Source organism: Amblyomma maculatum, chromosome 11, assembly GCF_055883805.1.
Source record: "Amblyomma maculatum isolate TAMU_Amacu chromosome 11, ASM5588380v1, whole genome shotgun sequence".
NCBI lineage: Eukaryota > Metazoa > Arthropoda > Arachnida > Ixodida > Ixodidae > Amblyomma > Amblyomma maculatum.
The window spans coordinates 32,190,235-32,207,699 of record NC_139354.1 but is presented as its reverse complement, the minus strand read 5'-3'; the positions used below and the strand labels follow the sequence as shown (position 1 = coordinate 32,207,699).

Below are 17,465 nucleotides of genomic sequence, written 5' to 3'. Positions count from 1 at the left end.
CGAACAAGCAGGCGAAGGACATTGAGGAGCGAGCCAGGTTTGTGCGACCTTTCGCTCGTCTGCTGTAGGTGTAAGCACAGGTGTGCGCCGCGGGAAATCATGCAGGTGAGGCAAAGACGAAAAAAAAAAAAAAACAGGCATTTTTCCGCTTCTTCGAAGGCGGACAAGAAGTAGGCACACAGGTTTGTCTACATCATGCGCTGGAACAAAACTTTCTGCACTGCTGTGCATCTTCGTATCTTCGTTATACGCGGTAATTCATGCACTATCGTGTTCTTGCCTGCTCCATGTTCATTCCAATGAACTCCGAAAAAAGAATCCATCTAGGAGATGAATGTGCACCTCAACGTGCGTTTTAGCACAATAAACTGTAGGCGAGAGCACGGCATAAAACTTCAATGTGATTAATATCGGCCAAACTTGAGAGCAAGCAAGTGTCTACCTTTTTTTGCCTTGACTCCTTCTTACAGCTTTTAGTTAGATCAATTAGGATCTTGGTCTGGGCTAGTTGGTTCATAGCTATCACGAAATGAACACAGCGCGAAGAAACAGGGAGACACATACCAGCGCCAGTCCCGTCTTGTATGTGTCTTCTTCCTGTTTCTTCGCGCTGTGTTTATTTCGTGATAGATCAGAAGCGTCAGCAAGTCTGTCGGGTCTCTACACTATTATACGCCTCAGGAAGTTAATTGATTTGCCCCACGCCGGTAATGGAGCATTGAGGTGCTGATGAGCAATTGATACGCTAGATGTGAATGAATGGGCATCAATTATAATTGAGGCGCTGATGAGCATCGACACATTTAGTCAATGCTTATTGACGCATTGACGTGCTTGTAGGCCCTGATGCGGCTGTTGATACGGCGCGCTCCCTAAACGGGCATTGACGAGTCAATTTGTCCTGGGCAGGTGCTACATGGAGCAGCTTGAGCTAGACAGCGGCACTACTGTCGAGACCACCTCAATCGTTCGCAGTGCCGTGGGGCTGTCGCTATCCCTGGCGATGCTCAAGAGCTCCAACATGGCGCTCTGGCGTGACCTGCAGCTCACCAAGGAGAACCGAACGGCGTTGCAGCTGTTTTTCCACCGCCATTGCTTACGTCACTGCGCGCCTTCGTCCAAAGCCAATGCCACCGCGGGGTTCCTCACCGGCGAGCACAAGTGCCGCCTCGCGCTCATCAACATGGAGGAGTTCTTCAAGGCGTACAACTGCAGGCGCAACGCGGGCATGGTTCCCAGAAAAAGCTGCCCGATTTGAGCGCCTATATCTTCACTTGACAGGGGAGCCTGCAGAGATACCGTCGCACTCACGTCAGATATGCGAAGGAACCTAGTCTCTTAATTGAATTGCAATAGATTCCCGATGATTCGTTAAGCTCTTTGTGCAGTAGTTAGTGGAGGTGAAAATCCACTTCTGGAATAGAATTTGATCTTATTTATTTCATTTTACCTTAACAGTTTTTGCTTACAGGTGATATTTGGTGGTAAAGGTTTGACGTCAAAATAGATGTCAAAGAAACTCAGTAACACTGCGTTCCTGAAGACCGGACACTCCAAGCCGATACTTCTGGTAGCCCGGCATGCAACTATTTGGTTTATGGTTGTAAAGTGACTTCATGGGCAGAAATATTGTACGTTTTTATAGCTTAAATGCCCAGTAAATTGCTCATTAGTAGTGAAATGAAAACAAGTGCTGTTATGATCTCTTGATCCGTCTCGACTCCTACACAGCGAGCAAAAGCTTATAATCTTCTGTCATGTATATTTATTCGGCTTAAAGCATGCTGTTGTAAGGCGAACAACTGCGTAGCTCTCATTTTCTCGCAAAAAGGAAAAGTAACGAATCTCCCATCTTGTCGCCCAAGTGAGCCGTGTCTGAAGCATTCAAGCTTCCTTGGAGAATTTCCGGTCAAGCGACGGTAGCGTTGGTGCAGTGTTCGAGAGATCCTCTGAGGTAGCTCTCGTTCGTCTGAACCAAAACGACGGTGTACGTGATGACAGCACCCATGATCTGAAAAATCAATGGGCAGAACATGTTATCAGAGGAGCTGCGCATCCGCTTTCTCTGAACCTGTTGCCATATTCTCAACGTCAGGAAACCTATGCAATACACCGGGAAATTGAGTGGGCTAGCATAGCTATGTGCAGTGCCCTCGAATCGAAAGACATGCGCCTTCACTCCCAACTCCTTGGAAAACTGGTGCACTGGAGAAAACACGAAATGCATTGCACCAGACAGCAATTCACGGCTTTCTCTTTGCTATGCCACACTAGGAATCGCATTCTGCCATGATGCAACTAGAATGGAAGCTTTATTTCGGGATGGAGTTTGATACCCAGCCACTGGATTAGATTGGATTGGTACTGAGGCTTCCCTTTTACCAGGTGGACCAGACAGGTCCTAGCCAAGTCAATCCCCTACTGTGACGGAGTCTGTCCTGCCCTGGTGCAACGCCACCAACACTATCTATAGTATACCTTATCCAGTTCTCTATGCCACACATCAGCAATGCCATCGTCATCGCGCCACAGACATGGCTGATCCAGAACTTTGTGATCCCCCGATACAAAGGGGAATGGCCGCATCAGCATCATCATGGCGCGATGACGATGGCATTGCCGATGTAGGCACGATGAAGATGACGATAAAGTTGTTGATTCATCACTCATCAGCCCCGTATCATGGCGCAGGTACATTAGACCGATTTGCGATGGAGTAGAAAAGATTGGACAAAATCAATAATGGATAAAACAACACGATGCGCCTACGATGTTACTGCAGCTGCATCAGTGTGAGGAATTGAGGAATTCAGGGTGCAAGAACTGAGGCACAGAGGCAAAATACTCGCCCGAAGCTCGTCTCGCGGTAGTATTCCACTCAATCATGAGCGCTCTGTAAATCTACGAGCTCTAAGAATCCGCGCCAATTGAATTTAGCCCACCCCGTCTTTTCCCTTAAATTCTTCCCCACTTCAGACGCAGTTTCAAGCACATATAGGTAAAGTAAACACGTGTGGAACTTACGTCAGCGAAAGTGGACAGGTCGACCACGAAGAAGCCACAGCCAGTGAACTTGAGGTCGTCGTGCTTGATGCTATTAAGCATCATCCGAAGCTGCAAATGATGGTGGAGATGAGCGCAGGCATATAAGAAAGGCTGATCAGAAGCAAAGACGAAAAATTAATATACGTTGGCTGTGCAGAGCTGTATAGTGAAGCTATGCCGTAAGTGGTGTATAGTGTGGTATGCGAGGTTTAATGTCCCGAAAAGGCCCAGACAATTAAGGATGCCGTTGCGGAAGACTACAAAATATCTTAGGCCACCCGATGATGTTTAACGTTGACTGATTTTGTATTCACGGAAACTCGTCCGCTGCGACCAGGTTCGCACCCGGATACCCCGGTTGAGTAGCCGAGCGTAAGTGTGCTCTGATCATACTCTGTCGTGGAAACGATGCTTGCGCTGCCTTACAGCACAATGCGAGGAAGTAGGAAGACTGTTGTAAAGCTGCAATATCTTGGCCTGCGTGATTTCTACGTTCCAGCATAATAGCTGAGACACTTTCAAGGCTATGCAGGCAGTGGCGTGAGCCGCTTACTTTGAGGTGGCGAGAGTGCACGTTTTGTTCGTTTTAAACGCTTTTAGCTGCGTTGCAGTACGGCAAAGCAGTAGTGCAAATACAAGTTCATTTAAATGTTGAAAAAACAAAACAGAAGAGGTCACGTACGAGATACGTTGCTAGAAGACATTGGATCTGCAGTTTCTTAAGCTCCTCTACATCTGAACGAAATGCACTTCACTCTAAAGTGAATATAAACGTTTTCATGATCTCAGCCAATTGACCTAATTGGGCGGAATTAAACAAGAAAAGAGCACTCTGAGAAGCGCCACAAAGCCTTTATTTCTATCCAGTTGCTGGGCTTCGCTTTTTTTTTTATTCTTGACTAAAGTTACGTGCATCCCAATGTAATAACCTAGACTACGCCATTTATAAGCTAAGTTATTTGCCAGCAGCTTTAACAGAAAGGAAATCACAGCACGAAACTGCAGTATGTAGTCACTTGAAACAAGGATTTAGAAAATTGCGGGAAATCCCTATGGAATGTAACTAACAGCATTTTATTTTTTGCCGTCATGTGTCGCCAGGTTATTTTTACATTCCGCTTAATTGCCTAATTAACTAAAATGAACGATTCCAAACTTTTGTTGTTCACTTCCTCCGCCTTTGAAGGCCTCTACACGGGCAGTAATAAAGGTCGTGGCCAGAAAACAATATATTTGAAGAATTCTAGTTTCGGATTGTCGGGGTCGGAGGGAAATGCCCAGTGAGACAGCGCACAGGCGGCGGCGGCGTCAGTTGCCTCATTTCCCTCAATGCCCATGTGAACAGGGGTACAAACAATATTTCAGTGAACAGGGTCCCCGGTGTAGACACTATTTAGGATAAGGCGGTAGGTTAGGTACGGTATACCCAGCCCTGCTCGACGTTCCGACAGACCTCTCGTGAGTTGTAAATTATTGTTTTGGAAGCGGTATGAGATGCAGTCAATGCACTATAGCGACTGGCGACACTGTTCGGCTGCTCATACGGCTCCAAATTAGAACTGTGGCGCATGTTATTCTCTTCGATCGCTCACAAAAATAATTACCATGCAGTTGACAATAACGGCGAATTCCTTTTTTTTTTTTTTTGCAGCAAGCTACGGAGTGAAATATTAGACATGATGCAGAACGGGCATAGTCACTGCGACTCGTCATCGAAACGTACTTGTCTGCACCAAGCTCTCTGCGCATCCAATGTGCTCAGTTCCGGTTCCATGAGGAAAAGGCAGTCGGAATTCCTCACGTTGTAGGACATTGGATTATTAGTTTCTTTGTCATTTCGAAAACTGATATGGCATTGTCTTCTCCACGGCTTCAAACTACTCATTGGAACTAACAATCGGATGTGTTAATTAAAAGTTAAATAGATAGGCTTAGTTGTTTACCAATAGAAGAATTTCGCAGCTAATTGTGCCCGCAGAGGATGATAGTTTGTTACTGATTTTTTTTCCTATACTCTGAGCGAATTTTTCAGTGTTCTCTAGAACACCGGGTACATATCATAACACAATGCCATGTCGAGATGGGAATGCCTACGGGGAAAATAACACTATTCCGCTGAGGTAATACCCGAATTCAATGACGAATACGCTTTTCATCGTGCCGTTATGAATTTAGGCTGCTTTTTCTTACGCTATATACGCAGAGCCGGCGGAAGGCTTCCCACTTCCCACAACAGTACTTTGGTTTCGCCGCCTAAAATGACCGCATTTCACGGGGAACGAGAACGGTCATTTTAAAAGTTCTTTTCCTTTCCGCTATTGTGGACGCAGCAAAGTCATTCGTTATTTTTTGCACCCTCTCCACGCGAAATGTACATGACCATAATTTTTGTGACTATCAATCCTAAAAATGCAGTCGTAATCTATTCCGACCTCTAAAGACACATCACGAGGTTCTCTCCTAGGAAAGCTGCATAAATGATCCGCAAACAATGAAAGATGCACCTGGGCCAAAAGGTCGTCGGAGTAGTCTGCCATTGAAACCCCTTGAACGGCATTCCGGAGCTCGATCACCTGAAACATAGACGACTCTACTTTGGAAGTATATAGGAATCATGGATCACATAAATCAATGTAGGTGCAACTGGGATCAGTGCCTGTGGAATCAAATCGTTCGTGCTGGCTGCATTGCTTTCACTTACGAATGCACAGGAAACTTGCAGGACGGTTACCACTATATAATTCATGTGATGCTAGAATCGCCACCGGCTGTTTGCGATGGTGAATACATTTTTTATTCGTTATCATTTGCTTCCTCTCACAGAGTGCATGTGATATCATTATGCCGTCATTCGTAACGTCACTACGTTCGGACCACTCAGCGTGGCGTGTTGCAGCGCCGACATGCGAGATACCTAAAGGGAGAGTGGCGCCACCGTCTATGCGAACTTCTTAATATCCACCGCAGGAAGGTGAGGAAAATGAGGTTTCATATTTGGCTTGGTTTAGTGTTGGAACGAAAATGTCGATTCTGTGCCGATGATTAGCTTTTCTGTTTGGGTAACAAAAAAAGTTTTAACCCCGGGATACTTTCTGTCGCGGAAGAATTCTGTGAGGCGGTATTCTACTTCTTAATGAAGGGCCGTGGGAAAGGGGAAGGGAACAAAATGTAGCGCACCAAGACAAGGACAGAGAAAGAAGACACACACAGCTTGTCTTGGTGCGCTACATTTTGTTCCCTTCGATCATGTACCAACAAGCCCAAGTATCTACCCTTCTGAAAGGGGAAGAATGCGATAGAGCGAAGCGCAAGGCAGGGAGTATGCAGTGATAGCGGACTGGGTATACCTATCCTCCTTGGTTATACCAGATTCGCACCTTTAGCTGTAGTTCTCACGGGTGGCGCTGGAGAGGTGCTGCGGGCAATATACTCACGGCTCCCTTGACGCGGTGCGCTGTGACGGTGGGCAGCAGGATGCTGAGCCAGTGCAGCGATCCGAAGAAGAAGAAGAAAAGGCGGACGCGGAACTGCAGCTCCGGAATGATGGTGTAGTACGCAGCGGCGCACAGGATGGCAACGCTGTAGGCGTACGCGAACAGCAGGCTGGGTCCCAGCAGTGAACTGGCCAGGTCCACACAGCTCTTGAGCAGCGCCAGCTGTACCCGCATGTGGTCCACCAGCATAACCTTCCTGGCAAACACCAGAAGGATATATGCCCCATCTCTGCACCAACGCGTTCTAATACTGCCCTTCCTATATGGCATATAATTCGTCTCTAGAATGTGCAAGGTCTATAACCTTCTTTCCACATCTCCTCCAATGGCCCCGTGGCGCGGTAGCACAACCGCGCCAAACTTTGTGCATAAATGACTGGGCAAGATGTTTTGTGCATGGAACACTTTTCTCCCCTTTGCAGTGCAGATGCAGAGAAATTCGAAAAAGTCCAGCTTGTATACTCAAGAACGCATTTCTTAGACGAGGAAACGTTTTACTGATTCTTGGAGATCAAGCCAGGAACAAACCATCTCAATGAGGCGGTCGCCTTACAATTTGGGACGGTTGTGGGTGGAAACTGGTATGTCGGTGGTGTATCAAAGCGCATAAGCGGAAAATGTACCTTCCGGGCCAAGGTTGCCTGGAAAATATAGGCTCCACACGTGAACGCCACCGTCAACGCTCGACACTTTTTGCAATAATCGGTGTTGTCATGCTGATACTTGATCGCATGACGCTTGACGCTTTGACGATGGGTTGGTTAAAACGGGGCTTTATATGTGGGCTGAGGAAGAAGAACAAGAAGAAGAAGAACGCTCGGTTACCCGCAGCTAATGCTTTCGCTCAATATTTGGTTCTGCAGCGTTGAACACTTGTAATTTTTTTTTTAACAGTGCTAGAACACGGACAGATAGAATTAAAACAGCTCACGACGAAACAACAAAAAACGTGTAAGCTCTCAGCAGTGTCCTACGAACCTATGGTATAATCCAACCACATGTTCTGCTGCCTTCAATCAAAAGCGATAGCTGCAAAGGGTTTTTGCTGTATCTAAGTATTACAGATATTTGCAAACTCTTCGCGCAGTCAGCAACATTGTACCAGTCTGCGCTCTGCTACTTTTTGCCTGTGGTTTCTGACGCGTACTCTTTTTCTTTTAATCGCATGTTTTAATGCAGGAATGCACTAACGGCTGCATTTTCAGCTCCCATTGCCCATAAAGGTTCTGTTTATCCTGCAAGACATCCATAGGTGCACCCTAAATATTTTCAGGGGAGTTTAGAAAGTTCTCGTGTGTTCTATTACCTCAAATATCATCAACTGAAGCAGGAAAAACTGCGAAACGTTTTTATTACTACCTAAAATAAAGACATTGCGTAGACACAAGATTATTGGTGTGGGAGAGTTTCTAGCGCATGCGCTCCAACGTCAAGGATTGGCACCACCGGGCAGCCGTTAAAACAAGAATCGCGGTAATGACGCCAGGTGGCGCCGCTTATCATCATGATGCCCGGAAATCAGGTATCTCGGGACCGATGAGCGCGTGTGCGCTGGCTGCTCAAAATTCAGCACTCGGATAACCATGGAGTTAATACAACCAAGACTAGAGAGAAAGCGACAGTGGCACTCGCATCTAAACCCTCCTCACTCCTTTGCTAATCGTGTTCGCAGCCACGATGGTACTCCTCACATACTACAGTTGCTAGCTGCGTACAGCCAGCGTCCTGCCCATAGAGTTAATACAACTAAGACTAGAGAGAAAGCGACAGTGGCACTCGCACCTAAACCCTCCTCACTCCTTTGCTAATCGTGTTCGCAGCCACGATATGGCACTCCTCACATACTACAGCTGCTAGCTGCGTACAGCCAGCGTCCTCTAGCTCTAGGTACAACAGACGAAACGATACGAAACTATTGCAAGTACGCTTTTATTAGCATTTAACACGTCGTGAAACAACGTTACTGTGCCGCCTATGGCTTGGCATTGCTTTCGCAAACAAATACGCCTTCCTGATCGGGATGGCTGACAGCCCTGCTTGTGAACGATGTGGCGTTGATGAAACGATTGAGCACCTCCTTTGTGATTTCCCTGTTTTTGCAACTGAGCGACATAGGCTGCGTACTGCATTGGATCGTCTGGACGCTCCGGTCAACTCCGGTGGTTTTTCCATCATTCTGTGTTTTTGGTTGAATTACATTCCTCGGCACGTCCTGACTCGAACACAAAAAACCGTTTTTCGAAATTCTAATTAGAAGTATTTTTAAAAAGAAAAAACAGCAAATCGAAACCGAAACTGCTTTTACGGCCAGAAACGACGTCCCAGGTGACAGAATGGTGACGTCACACTCAGTATTAAAGAAACACTCGTACGTGCGTTGGATGGTGAAAATAAAGTATGGAAATCATGAAGCATTGCATAAAATGTCTGAGGTAGTTCAATATAAGCCTCACAATTTCATAATCATGCGGGAAGTGGACAGTAATGCCGGTATACTGTTTGTGACGTCAGAAACTCAGTGTTGCCGGCAGAAATAGTCTCAACTTAAGCCATGAAAACAGCATATTTTAAAGTCGTGTTGCGCGCGAACGGATTATCGTACGGCGCCCAAATTTCGTAGAATGCGTCAGGACGGAGAGGATAATCTACAGTAAAATTTTTATTAGAATATTCGAATGTCAAAAAACCCCCGGAGTTGCCCTTTAACGGAAGGGAAGATCTTGGGACCATATGGCCACAAACGTCATCTGCGCTCAAAGCCTACAAGGCACTTCTTCACTTTTTAAGAGACTAGCCTGATTGACATACTGTGACTTTCTCACCTCCTCTCTTCTTCTACCAAGCCCCTTTAATCTCCCATTCCCCTTCCCCAGTGCAGGGTAGCCAATCGGAATTCATTCTTTTCGGTTAACATCCCTGCCTTCCGCCCTCTTTTTTTTTCTCCTCCCCCATATCACCCAAATTTTACAACTGCAAAAAATAAAATATGAAAACATCTTTTTATAAACTTTAATGCTTTATGGATATACTTTTCAGAATCTTTTGTGCGAGTAAAGCAAAAATAATTAAAAGGAGGACCATGGCGCTACACGAGTGTAGCACAACTAACCTCCTCGCGTCGCTTAACCTTGCGGCTAACCCGGCGTTCGGGCTTGATACCTCACTCGTCAGCGTTTTTGATGCCTCACTTGTCAGCTGCCAACTGTGTTGTTAAAACGCTGTGACCTCATGTAATAGCGTCGTCATCGGCGGAACCCTCCACGGGTACAGCTGCAGATCGCTGAGAAGGCTATTGCCGAGAACACGGTTGCCTTCGGAATGACAGGCAAGATGCCAACAGAATATGGGTCAGCACGCATGTGCTGATCCATATTCTGCATTGGAATAGTGTAGGCGTAGCACGGATTAGACGGCTCATTTTTTTCATCGTGTCCTCTCCATCCCCGTCCGTAACAAACTAAAAAAAAAAAAAAAAAACCATGGCATTGCTTAAGCTTCGGTCACCTGCTCTCTGGGGTGCTGCGCGAACGGAGGCATTGGTCCAGGTTCCTGTAGATACAGCCCAGGTAGAGGGAGACGGCCCTGGATATGTACATGAGGAGAATCCGCGTGCTGACGCACATGAACGACATGTACGTTACGCCCAGAAAACCATGACTTATGGCCAGCTTCATCATGGCTGGCTCCACCTGATGCCCTTCTTCCAACAACAGCGCCGTGCCGAACTGCGAGTAGATGTTGAGCCCCACGTTCAGGATGATCACGGTAACCTGTCAAAACAATGAACCAGCCACTCAGGATGAATGTGGTCTCGGCCTGATGAATGTGCACAGCAAGGGATCACTGAAACAAAAGGGAATGATGAGCGAATATTATGACATAAGGGGAAAGAATAGTGTCTCTCCCGCCTCCAACCTCGTGCTTCCCTCTGTTTCATCATATGTTTACCTAAAGATTCAATGGCCCGACTAGCCCATCAAAGTGTCATCATAGGGCTTTGATAGCCTTGACGGAGCTTTGATCACGCTTTATTAAAGTGATCAACCTGTCTTCGATGTATGAACCGAACCAGCACTCGTAAGCAAAAATCAGCTCGGCTGCATCGCATGCTACACGCCAGCAGCATTGCGAATCTCCTAGCGATGAACTGTGGCTGTTCATCATGATTACACTCGCTATAGAATGAAATGAGGTTTGCGATGCTATCACTACTGCAGTATTGAGCTTTTACTTATTCTGCACCTTTGGAATCAGACATGTCAGTCAAAACTGAATAAAACGGGAATTTAGTGGTTCAGCAGGTGCGCAAGAAGGCGCAACGCAAAAAAAAAACAAAAAAAAAACGCATCGCTTTTTTTGTTTTAGAAGGACGGCGGTGTCTTAATAGCTGACGATAACCGTTAAGAACTCGGAGCTATACTGTTAGCAAAAGGGACTAGATTACCAGAATTTTGGCGTTTTGCGCTCAATTCAAGGGACCCACTGTGACGGTCGACGTGATTAACTGAGTGTTGTTCCGTCTCCCTCTTGCTTCCCTTCTTCCCTCCACTCTCTGTGTTCAACGATTATTTAACAGCGACCGCGGTAGGCGATGCCGCCGCCGCATGCGTAAAGGGACTCTCGCCTTCTGGCCGCTCCCCTCTGCTGCTCCTCACAGTACATACCCCCTTGCACCCGAGCCCTGACAATAGGGAAACTTTCTTTATAAATAGGAAAAACAGCGCAATACACAGGGCCAAAACAGTATGCGAAACTTTGTCGTATACCTTTTTCTGGTCTTGTGATTTGCGTAGTGTTACGCAGTCGAGCTGTTAAGCACCCGTTCCGCGATGTCTGAGCAAGCGGCAGAGCGAGCGAAGAAGCTGGAAAGGCGGTTGCCGGGGTACCATGGCGGATGTAGGAGAAAAAAAGAGGGCAGTGTAGAAGAAGCGAGAGCATATGACGAGAGCGGGGAAATATCCATGCAGTCCTGAAATATACTCCGGAATCTACAGTGTAAGTCGTCAGGCCCTGGAACAATTAAATTATTGATTATTTAAATAACATAACTGGAGCTGAATTAAATTTTGAAACTTCGTAAAATTAACCCACCTGCCACGGCTTGCAGGTTAAAGAGCCGAGAGATCAAAATTTCTCTCTTCACTCGTAAGTGAGGAAAGGGAGAGGCTGGAAGGTGGCTGTGACGAAAAGGATAGAATGCGCACCCTGAAACTGCGCATGGTTCCCTATGGTACAACACGGAGGGTGGCCGCCGTGGTGGGTGGAGTGGTAATAACTAACAACTTTCACTGACTGACGCGCCAGGCCACGGTCCCCTTAGCTGTATAATTTTAACGCGAAAACGTTCATTGGCTCCTGAGTGGCGTGGAAAGTCTCATCACAGCCTGTCATCAGAGTGTGTCCGCTCGAACTTATACACTTAAAAAATAGGGTTAGCGCCAGGAATCGAATCCCCATCCGAATATATCACGTTCCTTGACTCGGGCACGACAGCGCTGTAGTATCGCCGCATCAGAACACGCCTCGCATAAAACTGCAACACACTTTCGCGATGTGCACGTCGTCTTCATGAAGTTCCATCTGCACCACTCCTTCACTTAAGACTGGTAGCATAGTGTCGTGCGAATCCACCAGACGGCGTGACAGTGACTAGCAAAGCTTTCGCATTACTGCCCCTAAGCAGACTTAAATGCACCGCTGGACGTTTTTTTTTTTTTTTCCGCTACATCGCGCATAAAGAGGAAGCGAAGGCCAGTGATAAAACTGCGTACCTGGAAGGCGATCATGGCCCACGCAAAGCGCACCGTCTGCCGCTGCACGTATGGCGGCACGGCGGTGTGCAGCTCGATGAGGCCGCAGATGCGCAGCAGCTCGACGAGCTTATGCGCCTGGAGCAGGAGGAGCACGTTGTTGAGTGCAGCCTCCACGTTCAGGGCAGTCAGAAACATGATGAAGATGGTCTTGTTGAGCCGGTCCGAATCCTTCATGCCATGCTTGTGCCGCTCCGATTGTAAGAACATGGCCAGACCGACCACTGCGCTTAGAAAACACCCGGACGGCAGCCGGCCTTAATTACTATAAATTACACCGCTGCAAAGACCGAAAACAGTTGCACGGAACCTGGCTGGTATGGCAGCGGCAAGCAAAGATGTGCATATGTGACCAACCTCGACCTCATCTCAACTTCATCCACTGAAATCAGTTATCTGACTTTTCCAGTGACCACCTGTGACCTCACTCAATTTTACCTCAAGCTCAGATTGACTGGTTGAAGCCGGGCGCTTGACCTCAAAAAATTAAGTGAACTAAAAAACTAACCAAAATGCATTCGGCTATAATATATTGTGATATGGGGAAGCCAAATAACTTTTTCATGCAATATTGTCGGTTGACTATTAATTACACAGCAAGAAACGTTAACCTGAGTATAAAAGCAAAAAAAAAGTGCCCGAGGTATAACTCTATTTAAACTTGGTTATAATGAGCGAAAACACCCACTGCTGTGGCTCAGTGTATCAGTACAGAGAAAAGCACCACATGTGACACCCAGTCAAATACATTCGCTAGGTCGAGCTGCAACATGTCGACCGCACCCTCAAAGGCATTAAGTTCATTAAGTTCCTTGCGATGTGGGTGTTCGTAAATATTGTGCGGCATTTAATGCCACTTTTAATGTCTGTGACATTTAATTCTGTGGGGGCCTACAAGCTACTTCTTGCTAGGAGTTTTGTAAAGATTTTGCATCTATATTGGTAATGGTTATTGGTCTATGTGAATCAACTAGTAGCAGCTTACCCGGTCATCAGTTTTCGGAATCGAGACTGCAGTCATTATTAGGTTGTTGAAACCGAAATATATGGCATATATTAACTGTAAATTATTTAGCGACCGTAGACGAATGTCACATGGTGATGTATGCAATACAGTAATGCATCTTACGAATTATTAACAAGAAGAAAAATGCAAAGTTTGGCGGAGCCGCAGGGCCCCATTTTTGGCAGAGTCTATCCCCTGCATGACATCACTCGCGCGCAGCAGAGTGATATTTCCTTACTGAAATGGTATCCCCAGATGGCGAGCGGGTACAGCAGGTACAGGCTGGCCCTCTTGGCGCGCACCTGGTGGTGGTCGGTGGAGGAGAGGTTCTCCAAGAAGCAGCAGCCCACGATGCGGTGGACACGGCTGATGATGCGGAAGCCCGCGTAGAACGGGTGGCACTGGTTTTGCAGAAGGGCCCGCGGCGCTACCGCCTTGCTGGGAAACGCCGCCGCCGGCGCGGGGCTCTTCTGGGAGGCCGGCACCACGCGGGACTTGTCCCTCCAGAACATCCTCCTTCCTGAATGATGGCCGATGCATGGAAGCTGTTCCTCTTATACCCTCGAGCGGACGCCTCTGACAGCCAACAGATGATAATGAAGCAGATGGTGTCTTTTGCTTGTGAATTATTAGATTAAAATTCAGCGTACTTTAAGAGCACTTCTTGGGTGATATTGAAACAAATAATGAGAAGAAATTAGGCAAATTTTTTCTAACTCGCTTGGTCAGCGCCTACTGTTTATATGCCGGTCATGTACGAGGGCTGAGAGATTAGAGAACTCGTCTCATCAAGTCTCGTTTGGAGCCCAGATGATCCTGTTTCCGCTCCGCAACGACAGGGGAATCAGTGCCCGGATGACGGAAAATCGGTGCCCGGATGTTGGCTCTCGTTTTTGGCTCGATATAAATACAAGGTCACCGACAACGGCAGCTAAAATCATTTCACGCTTAAAACGCTCCCAGGCAGCCACAAAACATGGCCCAATATTGGCACTTTGTTGGTAATGTCTGGCCTATTATAAGACTAGTGCATTGCCAACAGAATACCAATATTGGGCCTATATTGTTTGTGTCTCTGCGGTATTGAGATTTGACTACGCGTCCAGCCCCCTATGAAGTAGAGTAAAATGTCGTGCACTTTCGTTAAGTTACATTCAAACACCTTTGCTCTTATGTTCCAGTAAACACCAGGCGAAGAGCTAAGCGTGATCTTACGGGAAAATGCTACAGACAATCGCAATTTCGACGAAAACACTTGTAGTAGTCGAATACATGTAAAACATTGCTCAGGTGACCGACGGAATTAGAATGTTTCTAGTAGACAGACATGACGTCAGTATACCTTTAACTGAGTCAGTGTGAGACATGGGTTTAAATATTCTTGCTACATTAAATATGCATATGACGCGATGCACTGGCGCAGGCACCTGAAAAGAATACTAGCATGTAGCGAACATTTGACCTTGGCTAAGTCATCCGCTCTATCTATAGTATACATTGATAACAAGAACGTAACAAATGTAACTATAAATTGCCACCCCTGTGCGTTTTGATTCATGAATGTGGCCTCATAGGAGAAAAACGCCAAACTGTACCAAAAGCCGCATGCTGTTACACATTCCGTAAAATGCAAATTAATATTTGCACGCACATCAAAACTATACATTTCTTGTTCACAAGAAGCCAATTACAGTGCTATGCATGTGAAGGCTGTGCAGGGCGGCGATTTCAGCCAAAGAATCGCACCTCAGGTAGGCCAGACTTAGCCAATAGCAGTCGTACGTCTCACCAGCTGCCCACGCGCTTCATTCTAAGTTAGTGTCCAGAATTTCGACGGCCGGGGGCTTCTCCTACGCCACGTGGTCTCGCGACTGTCGCAACGACTTACAGACACCCTCGCTGGCATACCGAAAACATTCGAGCAGTTGCTGCGTGAACCAAGGCTCACGCTTCGACATGCCACTCCTTTCTAAGGAAAGGGGAGAGGGGGTGGGATATTGAACGCCTCACGCGTTCATGACAGCAGAGGCGTGCCTGGACACAACGGGACCCTATCGATTATCGCTTGCAGGTGCGATTATTTCTCTTTGCGCGTGGCACGCACGCTTCGTGTGCAGAACTCTAATTTATCCTTCATTTCCATTTGGCCTTGGGAATCGTTTGGGTTGAAGCGATGAGAAGCCCATCTCCTTCGTTAGAGAAGAGATGAAGTAGTGCAACGAAGAGCCAATTGTGCCGTTCTCGCTCCATGACAATGAAGGGGCGTGTCCTTGCTTTGTTTGTGCTTTCTTGTAATGCACCAGAGAGTGCAAAAATATAAATCTGTAGAAGGCAGACATTCGATCAGATGTGTCAGGAAAATGAATTAGGTCGCTACGGAGCCGCGGTGTCATAAATTAGGGACGACTCCAGCTCGCGCACCATGTCCCAAGCCATAAACGAATCTACACCCTTACGGGAATAAAGACACCAAAAGTTTTGGTGCGCACTAATTCTTTGAAACAGTGGTCAAAACAGTAGTGTCAGAGAATCACAACGTGTAATTTACTTACATCAGCTAAACAACAATTATGGCTGAATTTTTCGTGCAGTTTCAGCTTCAGCCACCGAAAGATAGCTTTGATGTCACTGATGCGCTGGCGTCACGCGGTGCATGCAAGAACTGCAATATAATCGCTGCTTATTCATCTATTTGCTATTTTAACTTTTGGGCAGCCTTGCATATTAAATGCTGCGAATGAAAATGAGCAGATAACCGACAATACTGCATTTCTTGTACGCTTAACGTGGCTTCAGCGCGTAAATGACGTCACAACCATCGCACTGCAGTTAAAACAAAAACCGAAACTCCATGGCGGGAAAAATTCAATTATGAACAATTGTTTTTTCGCGCGGTCCATTTCACTACTTACGTTCAGTAGTGTGCTGCGTATCATTCTAACACACGAAGAAAGCTTCGAGTGGGTGAATGATTATAGTTTGGACTTAAAGCATGCGAATTACCTTGGCGCTAGCATTTGAAACAATGGCGCAATTAGCGATTAAAACCGCGGCAGCTATCAGGCTTCACCGCACTGCACAACGACAGGTGGGGGACGCGTGATGACGTAATTGACGGTACTGGTACTTTCCCTGCATAAACACACTTGGTTTGAAAAAAAAAACAAAAACAAGGCTGCCGAGAACAAGGCCCCAGAAATGTTAATTCGCACCGTCAGAAAAGGCGCAGCAGGACGTGGACGAAGACAACGAACATCAGAAATATTACCGTCCATGACGTTATCACCAAGCTTCTCCGCAGAACATCAGTGCTGTGAGGAGAGGCTCGAGGTTTAATTGTCGATTGCACCATCAGTTTGCAAGTTAGCGCAAAAACACTTTGCCTGCATTACCTACAGCCTATGTAGATTTGAATCCCTGAATATCGCGAAATTCTCGAAAAGTGATGCAGCTGCTCTTTAAGGGCATAATGCCATCTTGCAATCAAGCACAGCAAGAATCAGAGAATGCCCATTTTATTCCAACATCCTTCAAGAATCACTGAAAATGGGAGCAAGGTACAGCGGCTATTGATGGGTATTTGGATTCCAAAAAACTTACCAAGCGAGTCGATGCGATAGCATTGCAGTATGTTCATTATGTATTTTCTTGCTAAATAATGGTCTTAATTGCCAAGTAGAGCTAGGGTATAGTAATAATTAATGATAATTTAATTAAATGTTGCTGTAATGCATGGCTGCTTTCTACTTTACAGTATGAGGCAGTCGCATAAGACCTCTAGACATTGGCATGACTCGGAAATCTAAAAATGTATGCCGCGCGCCCAGTTCGAGATCCAAAGGGCAACCGCTTGACCACCTTTTTTCTTTTCAACGACAGTGATTCTTTTTCTTCGAATACATTTTTTTAATGTTGTTTGACTGAGCCTGCGACCCTGTGAATGATGTTACGGCCCTCGACCACCCCTCCATGGAAAAGCCTATGCCAGCTCTGTCATGTCAGATGGTCTCCTAGCGACACACATTACGCCGAACAGTCAGAACTCAGCTGTGTCACTGTGTCACTTACCCGTTAGAGCGCCTGCCATTTCAGCTGCGAATCCTCTGATTG

At 46.5% G+C, this 17,465-nt stretch overlaps 1 protein-coding gene across 1 annotated transcript; it reads right to left on the bottom strand.

Annotated features, from left to right (window-relative positions):
• Nucleotides 1-1,559: 1,559 nt before the first annotated feature.
• LOC146173419 (uncharacterized) lies at nucleotides 1,560-13,867 on the bottom strand. Its single transcript, XM_084583474.1, has 7 exons — nucleotides 13,594-13,867; nucleotides 12,311-12,573; nucleotides 10,044-10,309; nucleotides 6,480-6,735; nucleotides 5,550-5,618; nucleotides 3,025-3,114; nucleotides 1,560-2,011 (listed from the first exon to the last, which is right to left on the bottom strand). The coding sequence occupies exons 1-7, from the start codon at nucleotides 13,865-13,867 to the stop codon at nucleotides 1,910-1,912; spliced, it is 1,320 nt and encodes a 439-aa protein (XP_084439600.1). The 3' UTR covers nucleotides 1,560-1,909.
• Between the last annotated feature and the right edge of the window lie 3,598 nt (nucleotides 13,868-17,465).

Coding starts and splice junctions, on each gene's coding strand:
- LOC146173419 (XM_084583474.1), bottom strand. CDS start 13,867: ATGTTCTGGAGGGACAAGTCCCGCGTGGTGCCGGCCTCCCAGAAGAGC. Junction 10,310..12,310: donor GGGCCATGATCGCCTTCCAG/GTACGCAGTTTT, acceptor TTGTTTTGACAG/GTTACCGTGATCATCCTGAA. Junction 3,115..5,549: donor CCGACGACCTTTTGGCCCAG/GTGCATCTTTCA, acceptor CATCATTTGCAG/CTTCGGATGATGCTTAATAG.